At 33.1% G+C, this 12,345-nt stretch overlaps 2 protein-coding genes across 3 annotated transcripts; one reads left to right on the top strand and one right to left on the bottom strand.

Moving 5' to 3' along the window:
- Positions 1–808: 808 nt before the first annotated feature.
- Positions 809–1,854, top strand: LOC112038578 (fasciclin-like arabinogalactan protein 11). Its single transcript, XM_024071399.2, has one exon. It carries the CDS (start codon positions 926–928, stop codon positions 1,598–1,600), a length of 675 nt encoding a protein of 224 aa, XP_023927167.1. The 5' UTR covers positions 809–925; the 3' UTR covers positions 1,601–1,854.
- A 915-nt stretch (positions 1,855–2,769) lies between these two features.
- LOC112038579 (zinc finger protein BALDIBIS) lies at positions 2,770–8,527 on the bottom strand. 2 transcript variants are annotated; one of them, XM_024071401.2, is made up of 4 exons: positions 7,999–8,527; positions 7,487–7,883; positions 6,241–7,285; positions 2,770–2,993 (listed from the first exon to the last, which is right to left on the bottom strand). In XM_024071401.2, the coding sequence occupies exons 1-3, from the start codon at positions 8,126–8,128 to the stop codon at positions 6,253–6,255; spliced, it is 1,560 nt and encodes a 519-aa protein (XP_023927169.1). In that variant the 5' UTR covers positions 8,129–8,527; the 3' UTR covers positions 2,770–2,993; positions 6,241–6,252. The 2 variants fall into 2 exon arrangements, with proteins under 2 accessions (XP_023927169.1, XP_023927168.1); XM_024071400.2 differs by lacking the exon at positions 2,770–2,993 and having other exon boundaries at positions 5,759–7,285; positions 7,999–8,526.
- Positions 8,528–12,345: the final 3,818 nt, after the last annotated feature.

Genomic DNA, 12,345 nt, shown 5'->3' on the forward strand with positions numbered 1-12,345 from the left:
TATATGATACTCTTGTGGCACAATAAAGTATAGTGAGTTCTCATTAAGACTCAATTCCATGAATATTATTGGTCTGGTGAGGCTAATACGGAACGAACCTCCTTGTTCCGCTTTCAAGTCCTCTTTATTGAGACGAGCCTATATCTTCTTTTTTAGAAAAAAGTAATGCACCAAATAATTGTAAGAATGTATATCCGTGCCTGCTCCACACAACCTAAAGTTAGTTGAAAGGACAAAACATTATCTTAAACACTAATCAACGTCAATTTATATAACATATAGTAAGATGGGCCTCATTATCATTAGAATTCGAATATTGTTAGATCTAATATACTGTAGGCTTCATTATCAATTCATAATAAGCTGAAATGATTATGTGAAGATAATAGCAAGTATAGTATATAGGTTAAAAAGGTCAAAATAAAAAATTAAAGAAGAGGGAAATCTTTTTTTATTAAAAAAAAAAAAAAAAAAAAAAAGAATTGCCATTGCATGTATGGAATTTATAATCTGTGATTGTCAAGTCCCTTTTCTTGTGCCCCATTTACTATCTTTTTGTTTAGTCTGCGAAAGCAAAGCAATCATATACATCTTTATTTGCCTACAAACAAACTCAATTAATTGAGATCAACTGTCTTTTTCCTGTCTTTCCAAGCAATCTAGTTGCTAAAATAGCAAAATCTCACTCTATATCCATTCATTCCTCCACCTTTCCAGGACAGATAAGCTGCAAACAACTAAGGATTTGCAACTAGAATTGTACCCTCTCACCTAACTTCACTCTTTCCCAGCCTTAATAAAAACCCCCCTCTCCTCCCTTTCACACATATCAAGTACTCTTTCAACTTCAAGCACCACTATCACCATTGCATTTCCAGATTTCCAGAGAGAATAAAAAGTCCACCTCTCAACATAAACTACAAAGATGACTAAACAGACTGTCTTTTCCTTCTCACTTGTACTTATTTTTCTCTTCCATTGCACCAAAACTATAGCCCAGACTCCCGATATCCTCAAAATCCTAGACAAGCCGGGTGAGTTCACCGTCTTTATCCGCCTCTTAAAGAGCACTGGAATGTCTGACCAAATCAACGGGGAGGTGCAGAAATCAACCAGTGGCTATACTGTTTTTGCTCCAAACGATAAGGCATTTTCAGACCTTCGATCGGGCACTATAAATTCTCTCACTGACCTACAAAAGGTCCAACTTATACAGTTTCATATCTTAGCAACTGGTGTTACTCTGTCAAACTTCCAAACTTTGAGCAATCCAGTGCCGACCCAAGCCGGAGGTATAGGCAAAGGTGAGTTCCCACTGAATGTGACTTCTTCCGGCAAGCAAGTTCAGCTTGCCACTGGCGTTGTCAAGGCCACACTAGGCAAAACATTATACTCAGATGATAACTTGATTGTTTATCAAGTGGACAAAGTGCTTCTTCCACTGGATATTTTTAGTGGTTATGAGCCTACAGTATCGGCACCGGCAGAAAGTCCTCCTGTTGCTACTAAAGTGAATGAGTCCGGTGCAGTGAGTCTCATCCTGAATGTAATGTGGTTGTACATTGGAATTGCTGTGAATATTGCAGCATTTTCTTTGTGACCAAAGGAATACTTTTTTTTGGTTTATTTTTGTCTTTTATCTTTTCTTTTTTGGCCGGTAGAGAAGTTGATGGTATGTACACCAAGGTGGGCATACTGTTGGTGGGGTTCACTTGTCTTATTCTGTGTGGTTTTACTGAGTTGGATTGACTGGTCGTGATGCACTGTAAGTGCTTTCCATCTCTCCCTGTTCCATTTGTACCATGCCATGCCAGTTTCTGAAGGCAAACCAATGCTTTTCTTTTTTTTTGTTTTTGAACCAATGCTGCTAATGTTGAACTTTATGGTCTCTTATGAGAAAATATGGCCTTCTTTTTCTCAAGTTTCTTTTTATTTTTCTCAGTGAACTTTACACAAAAACAACTTAATTACTTTAGCTTAAAGGCATACTCTCCTTTTCATATAACTATAAATCCACTAATTAAATTTATAGTGAGACTATAATTTATGTGAAAAGAAAAAGTACGTATTTATAGTACTTTCAAAGTATTTAATAATTTTTTGTGAAAATGATATGTAATTTAAGTAATTTTATTTGCTTTGAAAGGACGCTTTAAATTAACAATTATTATTAACTCTAATGATTCAAATCGTTACAATTGAGTCAGAGAATTAATGCATGCAAAAAGGAGTTAGAAAAGGATATCGGTGTGGTCTCTCGATACCACTTGTACTCTGATGCTTAAATCAGCTGCTAAGCGTATTAAAGGAGAAATTAATATAATTTTTGTTAAATTTTTTGGTGACATACCCCTTTCTTGGTTCCTCCATTCCTTTTTATGGTGTGTTCCTTGTGATTAAAGTGGACTCAATTTTGCTTAATTTTTTGCTTTCGTGGGTAATGGTAAATAATGATTTGAGTAATTTCTATTACCACATCATTTACCGCATTTTTTTCGCAACCATTCTATATGGTAGATTGTGATTTACTGGTTGTCACTTTCACATGAATTCATTACTTTTTCTTCACTTATAGTCTATCACATTAGAATTATTGTACAAAAGAGTGTGATCTTAGATTTTTTTCTAATGGTTTGGATGGTCTACATTAACTAGTTAGATAATTTGACAAGCAGGCCTCGCAATGGTCAAACAAGACAGATGATGTGGCATTGTTCTAAGTAAGCTGAGTAGATGACATGGCCATACACATGCATATAAGTATGGATATTAATATTAAACTCCAATGATTGAATTAAAGAAATTAAAATTAAGAGTAAATATAAATTTTGGAGGGACCAAAATGTATTTTGGCCAACAAAGTATCTTTAAGCATGCTATAACCATTTGATCAAGATCCAAATGACTCCAGTAAGCCCAGTTGGAGTATCTTCATTCCCTTCATGGCATTTCCAGCTCCTATATATGCGTTTTGTGAAGTTTATATAATATATCTGTCATTAAACAATTTAAACTTAGAGCATTCATTTTGGGAAAAAATTCCTTGAATGCTTTGGAGATAAGAATTACATTATAAATAAATGCCCAGCGTATATAGTGGGTAAGTGTGTTACCTATAATGCAATTGTTCTTTATCATCAAGCCAAGATATTAATTAGTTTTTAGTATAGTAATGGATTAAACCCAAGATCTTTTATTCAATAATATGAGATTTTACCAATTAAACTAATTGGAACAAACAAAATTCAATAGAAATTGAATTTACAATGAGACCAATATATATATATATATACATATATAAGCGGAGTTCAAGTTACACCTAGTATAACTTTAAGCAATATTACACTATTTAATTTTTTTTTTTAATTTTATGCAAATTTTGACAAATCCACTATTAGATTACATTATCTTTGTATATTCTCCATGCTTACAAAATTTAAAGATGATCAAAGATTAATAGTCATGTCATCAATCAATTGTTTAAATTCAAATTTTTGTAGTTTAAAATAATGAATAAAAGATAAGTTTATAGATCGAATGATAAATAAAATCCAATTGACATGAAAATTGGCCTGAATGTTAAGAATATATAGAACATGTAATTCAACAGTACGATTTTCAAAATATGAATTCTATAACAAGTCATTGGGTAATGAAATATTGCTTAAAATTACACCAAATGTAACTTTAACCCAACTCTATATATATAAACTTAACATTCTAACGAATACAATTGGTGTGTCACATTAACAATATAATAAAAAAAAAATTCAAAGATATTTTCCTTGAAAAAAAAAAAATTTGGCATGCCAATTTGTAATAAAATGTATAACATTTCTAACATCACTCTCATATACAAGTTACATAAGAACTAATACATGTGTCTATTCTGACGAATCATTCTATCATACTAACAATTGTCCCTCCCCTTCTCCCCCCACTCTCTTGAAAGTAATGAGTGTGACACCCTAAAAAAAAAGTTTTGAAGTTAAGTGTCTTACCCCTCCAAATCTCTCGTTTTTAATTCCCACAAATTGGGAGAATTCGGAGGGGGTGGAGAAAGAAAATTTACATACACACACACAACAACAACGTAGTCTTAGTCCCAAAATTTTGGGATTAGCTATGAATTCTCAACATGTTAGTTAGGGTCAGCCATATATATTTTTTTACTCCATTTTATTCTCTCTAAAGTCATATTCTCTATTACTTTCTTAATTGACATGACTTATTTTTTATTACCTCTAATAATGTGATTTTTAGTCTTTCTCTAAATTTTTTCGTTCCCTTAATAACTTGGATCAATTCACTCTTCTTCTTCTTCTTCTTCTTTTTTTTTTTTTTTTTTTTTCAATGCATTAATCAATCTCCTCTAGACATGACTTGGATCAATTCACTCTTCTTCTTCTTCTTTTTTTTTTTTTTTTTTCAATGCATTAATCAATCTCCTCTATACATGACCAAACCATATTAAGACTCTCTCTCATCTTTTTATCAATAGGAGCTAGCCCTTATTTTTAAGTGAATACCCTTATTTCAAATCATATCTTTCCTTCTATTTCCACATATCCATCTTAACATTTGCATTTCAACTACACTCATTTTATGGATATGTAACCTCTTAATAATCCAACATTTGGTACCATAGAGCATATATAGTATTTCCACTTATATGTATTTAGTTTTTTTTTTTAACTTAAATTATTATTTTTTCCCTTATGTCTATTTTCATAAACTAGCAAGATTATAATTTTCAATTTATATGACCATTTTCCTCAACCACTCTATTTCTCTTAATTTTTAAAGCATCCTTACAAAACAGAGAGGTATATCAAAGGATTCAGATTCTCTAGATAGGGTACTCCACCAGTAGATTTCTTTAAATCTTAACCACTCTTTTATAATTTAAGGGTTTAGATTTTACCATGTTAACATTCTACTAACAATACTCTTAATTGTTTTATTTGCAACATTATTTTATTATTTTAAGAATATTATTAGTAGAATGATGACATGATAGAATCTAGACCCTTAATTTATTAAAAAAAAAAAAAGTGGTTAAGATTTAAAGAAATCTACTAGCAGGATACCCTAAAAAACCTAGAGAATATAAATCCAATATCAAAAGTTTTTAAAACATCAAACAAGCGAAAGGTTATACCATTTCCATCCTCTCTACTCTTCTTCTCTTCCTTACCCTCCATTCTTCTCTCGCTCCAAATTTTCTCACTGTCAAACTCTACCTAATTAAAACTCTATTTTATAATGTAAAACCAAGCGAACATTTTAACAGTTACATGTGTACGTAAAGGAAAAGTCCAATGTAATTTCTTCTGACACATGAATGAATAGACTGTCCTTATTATTTTAAGTCAAATTAAAGTTGTGCTAGGTTACTTTTGAAATAATAATAATAATAATAATTTCTCAGGGTTTTCTAGAAATTCCAAATACAGTTATAACATTTTTAACAATTTGGCCAAGCATAAACATCATTAAATTTTTAACATTAAAATATTTGAACGTAAGTGTGCATATATAGAATTTCCTAAACCAAACATAACAGAGACTAAAAATGGCAGTGATTATCTTTTTTGCAAAAGCCAACTTGACATTATTAGTTTGGCCTTCCCACTGACATTATTATAGATTATAGTTAAAAAAAAGGCCAAAACACATCTCAGAGTTCAAATTAGTCTTCTCCATCATGATTGTCAATTATTTTCGACTCAACGTGTGAGCAAATGAAACGAGTGAAAAAGCTAGAAGTGACCTGTAACCCTTTATTTAAAATTCAAATCCACAGTGGAAAAATGTTCACAGCCGTCACAGTTGGAAGGAATAGCAACTGGCAGGCATAGACGTACAGGAAAAAAAAAAAAAAAAACAGTCACGAGCAATTTCGTCTCACAACGTTTTTAACAAACGTTTGTGGGAAAAAGATAAAAGGGAAAAGTGGTACTACATGCATGGAGGGCCCCGACTACTCTCTTGCCCTCTGAATCTCTGATTGCCATCTCCCTATTTTTTGTTCAGTCTCTTCATTGTGGCCCTCTTCTTCTTCCCTGACTCCTCACAAGACTTCACTATCTCTCTCTTTCTCTCACTCTCCCCCAAGTTGACTCGCTTGCTTCCACGGATATTCAACTCAGGATCGATCACCTACTCTAATTTCTCAGTGTATGTGCTATCATAAACTAGCTAGTGTCATGAAATCATATAGTACATCAAGGGGCTTACCTTCATTGGAGTTCAATGATGCCCACTAGTGTAATGGCTCAAGTCCATTGCTGAACCCATTGAAGCAAAATTAGCTAGCTCTTGCTGCAAGAAGGGTCTACTTGCATCACCACCAACACCAAGAAAATCTCTAGTTAGACTGCGCTCAACTTCATTTGAACTGGAATGGTGCTTTCCAGCTGGAACGTGTTGGTCATGCTTCCCATTGTTTGACATTAGCCAATGCTCCAAATTCTTGGTATTCTGCAAGAATGAGCTCGAGTTTGAATTAACCAACATTGACCCATCTCCAACTGTGGTATTTGGAGTTGAAGAAGGGAAAGAATTTAACAATTCGTTCATGTTCCCAGCTTGATTTTGTTGCCTGAAAATTTTCTGAACTTCATTTCTACTGTTTGACACATGTGAATGAGATGTACTCATCAACCCAAAAGCTGTGCCGTTGAATGATGGATTGCTCCTTGTAGATCCAATTTGGGCTGCTTTTTGTAAAAGTGCAGTGGCTGACATGTGACCTGGTCCTGTTTGCTGATTCTGGTTATTATTAGGATACAAAGTAACTCCACTTTCCGACAAATTTCCTTTGTTTTCTTGTTCCTCCTTTAGTACCCTTGGCAATGATGATATAGTGAGATCGGCACTTGTAAAGGATGCTTCTGGGTACTTATTAAGCCATTGCATCTGAGAGGTCGATCCAAACATATTACTCATAGATGCATTTGGAACCAATTCAGGCAAGCTTGCTAAGTAGGCATTAGAATTATTTGTAATTCCAATTTGTCTGAGCTGAGCAGCATTGTCTAGCCACAGTGGTAGCTTTGGCTTTTGCCCATCTGGAATAAGATTGTTCACTGATTCGGAGCCAGCAAATTCTGGATGAAAGGCTGAGGGTAATTGGGGGATTCCAGGTAGTTGAGGATTCGATATTGTCCCATTAATCAAATCATGTTTAAAGTTTTGATTGACAGCTGAAACTGAAGTGAACCTTGCATTTTCTTCAGCCAAAGCATCACAGAATGCTCTATGAGTTATGAAGCTATCCTTCCTGTATTTATTATACCCACAAACCCCAGTTCAACTTCGTTAAATATATATAACTATGTATACTTACAGATCCTTTTAGTCAAACCGCAATAAATTCTAATAGAAAAAGCCCATGAAAGCATCTACGTGTGTGTATTAAATTCTTCAACAAACAAATCATATAAAGTAAAGAATTTCAAGGACCAAAAAATAGAAGTAATACCTGGAGAAGAGTGTGCCGCAGTCACATTTGTACTCTCTAGTCCCACAAATCTTGCTATGGGCCTTCCAATCTGACTGCACCGCATACTTCTTAGAACATTTCTCGCACTTCCATTTCTTCTCGCCATGCTTTCGGCTGAAGTGCTTCTTTATTCCAGTGAGATCTCCTAGCGCCCTTGACGGATCGTGGTGCACGCAGCTCTTCTCTGGACAAACATACACCTTTTTGCGAACTTCTTTGTTTGTTCTTTGCTTTAGCTTCCATGGAAGATTGTGGCCGCGTCGGTGAAGCTGCAAGTTCTGGTCCCTCTGGAAACCCTTGTTGCAAATTTCACATAAGAATCGGTTTGTTGCCATTAAGGATTTTGGTGACAAAGCTATGACTTCTGCATCTGGATCTGCTTCAACAAAAAATAATTTTACTTAAGAAAATATGTGAATAAATTTTGTTAACATAAACACAAAGAAAAGAAAAGAGTTGGGTATGAAGCAGATAGAGGAATAGATGCTTGCCTGGTGTTCCTGGTAAGCTTCTCTTTCTCTTCAATGGAATTGAATTTGGATTAGGGTTAGGGTTTGAGTTCAGTTCTTGAACAAACCCTCCGACAGTGGAGGGAACAGGAATCCCATCTTCAGACATCATTTGGAGCTGAATTCTAAGAAACTTGTTGTATCCTAAACTAGCTAAACCAGAAGAACAATTTCACTGGAGCTACACAAGTACACTACCAAAATAAAGAAAAAACCAAAAAGCTGAACTGCAAATCTAATCCGAGAAATCAGAGTATACGCAATCCTTTCCTTTCACTGAAAACAAAGAAACTTGGTTTTAAGAATCTTAATCAGGCTCATCTTGCAAACCATCTTCTTCACTCTAGCTACTTGAAAGGAAAAGCCAAAGAGAAAATGAAAGCTAGCTAGAGAGAATATTTCAATTCCTCTCTCTATCTCCTCTCTCTCTCTATCTATATCTCCTTATCTTACACGGCTTCCTCAAAGTCGGTCAGCCATAGACTAAGCTGGACCACTGTCCCTATCTTTATATCTATTTATTAACACAATATCTTTGGTAAGTATGTTATTAAGAAATTTTTTTTAAAAATCTATATATACATATTATAAAGAGAGTTATGTTTGGGTGTGTCTTTTCAGGGTTATCAGTTTCAACTTGTATTATTTTAATATAATTAAGCAAGAAAATTTTGAAAGAAACCAAAGTAAAAAGCAAATAAATAAAGTGTTAAAAATCGTATCTAAGTGTGAAAAAGGTGAGGGGGGAGTAGAGAAAAGTCCCTTGCCTTTACAGCCATTCATGAGGTAAAAATGATTATGCCATAATTGTAATAAGGACCGTGAAGAAAGAAAGATTGAAAAGAAAGAGAGAGAGAGAGAGACAGGTTGAGAGGGTGGTGCCGTCCGTGAGACCTGACTGGGTAGGTGGGGGACCCATTCTGGCATTGTCAGTGGCAGTACTAAGAGAGAGAGAAGAGTAAAAGTTGATATAACAAAGACAAGAGATGACTCGTACCGCTCTGTATGTCCACCAATCCACGAGACACACTAAGCCAACTCCCCTCTCTCTCTCTCTCTCTCATTTTCTTTTGAATTTCTCTCCCACGGTGGCTGGTGAGGTGAAACAATTGGAGAATCTTTTTCTGAGTTGACTCGGTCATCTTTTTCTGTTTATCTCGCAGAATCCTTGATTCAATAAATAATTCTGTCCATACGAGGATTTTTATTTCTTATATTTTTTTTCAAGAGTTCGGTTAATGTATCTTCAAGACATATATTAATTATTTATTTTTAAAAATATTTAATAAAAAATTTAAAAAGTTGTCAAAAAATAAAAGTTTTTAAAAATGATTTACTAATATATGCATTAAAGGTATGCATTAGTAAAACTATTTTTTCTTTTATTATTAACAATGTGTTATTTTAGAGGATGTGATATGTTTGTTAAAATTTGAGTTTGTAGTGTTGGCAAACTATAACAAAAAGTAAGTCTCATTAAGTTAGAATAGTGTACTTTTAAGTTCAAGACAAAAAACTCAAGTTCAGGATGAAAAAAAGTGACATGCAATCTAGTTCTCTTAATTGCTGTTTGATTGCTCTTGATTGTTGTTCAATTGCTGTTCGATCGATTGAAAGTCACAAATTAACATAAATCAGCAAGCGTAATAACTTATCCATTTGAAACTCAAATCGCAATTCATTTTTTGCAGTATGTAAAGGACATTATAAACTAACTCTAGGGGTGGTTTTTAGAGAGAAAGAGTGCATATTGTGCCTCAAATTGTAGATCTATGGTTTTTGTACCCAAAACTCACTCAAATCTTCTATTGGTGTTATTCTTTGAAGAAATTCAAGATCTGATGCTGTAGAAGTTGGCTGCTATAAGATTTACTATTGTTGATGATCTGAAACCTTTGAGTAAGATCTCAAAGTCACAAACGTGGGTATTTGTGTTCAGCAAATTCAGATAAAAGAGTCCGTGAAGTCGGAGCTATACGTGGTCAAGTGAGTAAGTTTTACAAGAGGTAGCTTAAAATTTTAGGAAGAAAATCTATTGTAAAATTTCATTCTATCATAGTGAATTTTTTTTACCTTGAGGATAATTAGGTTAAATCATCCCCAAGTTTTCACCTTGAAACTATTGGTTTCTTTGGTTTTCTTGGGTCATCATATTGCTGTCTTCTTTACTTTTTCGCACCAAGTAATATGATAGCATGAGTTTAACCTAGAATAATTAATCTAAGTAAACACTTGGCTAATTCATTAGATTATACTAATCTGGTTTAAAAGGGGTCTAAATAGGGGAAAAATTAACAATTTTTTATCTATATTGGTCATTTTCAGAATATAATAGAGCATTCACATGCAGCATTGCTACTTGATCAACGAGGAGGAGCATCTTAAAGTATGGGCAAAAGATTAAGCGCTTTACCTTTGTCTCCCGTGATCCACCATAAGTTGGTTTTGAGAACCATGTGAAGGGTTACTGTCTAGCACAACTTTGTTGGGTTAAGATAGCTTGACCCCAATTAATTAATTCAATTCTCCAAGTTGATTAATTGATTCAATTGCATGCAAATCATGAAGGTACCAACAAATCACCCAAAAAAAAAAAAATACTAAATGCAACGGAAAATAAATTTGACACGATGATTTGTTAACAAATGGGGAAAACCTTGCAAGGCAAAAACTCCACCGAGTGATTTTAAGGTCACCACTCCCAAGAATTCAACAATCAAGCGGTTACAAGTATAATGAATCTTACCAACTACCTTAGCCTATCCTGAAATACCAACCTACAGTTGAACCTTTGCTCCAATACCCAATTGGACTTAATCTTGTAATAGCCTTCTTTGTTTTAATGCACAAACCTCCAATTTGTGACTAACCCTTTGCACGGATCACAATATGTGACTAACTCCAGCAACTTGAACAAATCTTGTTGGCTGCAAAGTTCTTCACTCCATCAACAATGAAGATCTAGAAGTACTTGGTTACAAAACCTTATGGCTTACAAATGCAGTAGCTTTTCACAAAGAAAATAAGTCTCTTGACCTCTGTATTTGTGTGTGACGGATTTTAAAATAAGCTTTATATATGTCTAGAGTTGTGAGAAAATAAACCCTAAACAATTACACAGGTTGGGCCGAATTTCAAATCTGGAAAACTGAAAATCGTAAGACTTGATAGATCAAGCTGCTATCAAGCTATCTATCAAGCTTCACATTAAGTCTCGATAGCATGTATCTATTAAGCTATCTATCGAGACTTAATAAATAGCTTTTCTTCACTTATTTCAAACTTGGACCAATCTTCATGTCTTTAATGCTTAACTTGAACAACATGTTTTTTGAAGTATTAAACTCATCTTAGATCTACCCAATTACAAGTGAAGTGCATTTTGTCAAAGGAATAGCCAATTACAAAAAAAAAAAAAAAAAAAAAAAAAAAAAAAAAAAAAAAAGGCATACTATAACATAGATATATATATATATATATATTACATTGGGCTAACATATCTTCAACAAAATAGAGTTTATATATATATATATATATATAATCCAATAGGGGTATTTTGAAAAGTGATTATCGATACTATTATTTAAAAGGCTTCCCTTGTTTGGATTCCTTAATTTTTTGTTCAAAAAATGTCCTACACTCCTATGTTTAAGAACAAACAAAACTAAAGGAAAATTTAGTAAAAATACATCTTTAAGGGCATGTTTGGTAGACTGTAATAGACACTGTAATGTAATAGATATTCTTATGGCACAACTATTCAATTGTTTGGTTATGTTTTTATTACAATGAATAATTATTCCTTATGAATAGCTATTCTTCAAAATGATGAGTAACTATTCATTATTAAAGTACTGAATATCTATTCCCTTCACTTTTTATAATAACTTTTAAAAAAAATTCCTAAAAAGCCATTAGTTGCCACATCTTCAAAAATAAAGAAAATAAATTTTCTTTATTGTTAATTATTAACTTTATTTTGAACACTCTAAAATAAGTATATTTTAAGAAATTTGACTTAAAATAATTTAATTACACTTCTTTTTATACTCTATTAAATCGTGGATACATATTCAGGATTCTATTCCTAAATAGTCACCAAACTAATGAATAGTAATACTTATTACATTCCAACTTAATGTATTCCTAATAAAACTTATTTTTATTCTCATATAATAATCATTACAGTGTATCAAACGTGCCATAACTTTCATTAAAACATTATCTAAAAAATAGGGTTACTATCCTGTTGACTTTTAAATTGCTTTGTCCATTTATAAATTATATTCTCAAAATAAAATAATATCTATAAATAAAAAACAGTTTTTT

The sequence above is a fragment of the Quercus suber genome, unplaced genomic scaffold (assembly GCF_002906115.3).
Source record: "Quercus suber isolate HL8 unplaced genomic scaffold, Cork oak 2.0 scaffold_581, whole genome shotgun sequence".
In the NCBI taxonomy this organism is placed as follows: domain Eukaryota; kingdom Viridiplantae; phylum Streptophyta; class Magnoliopsida; order Fagales; family Fagaceae; genus Quercus; species Quercus suber.

Excerpts from the sequence above, each read along its gene's own strand:
- LOC112038578 (XM_024071399.2), top strand. The coding sequence starts at position 926 with ATGACTAAACAGACTGTCTTTTCCTTCTCACTTGTACTTATTTTTCTC.
- LOC112038579 (XM_024071401.2), bottom strand. The coding sequence starts at position 8,128 with ATGATGTCTGAAGATGGGATTCCTGTTCCCTCCACTGTCGGAGGGTTT. Across the intron at positions 7,884-7,998 it reads AAGCTTACCAGGAACACCAG|ATCCAGATGCAGAAGTCATA; the intron begins GCAAGCATCTAT and ends TTGTTGAAGCAG. Across the intron at positions 7,286-7,486 it reads TGCGGCACACTCTTCTCCAG|GAAGGATAGCTTCATAACTC; the intron begins GTATTACTTCTA and ends TAATAAATACAG.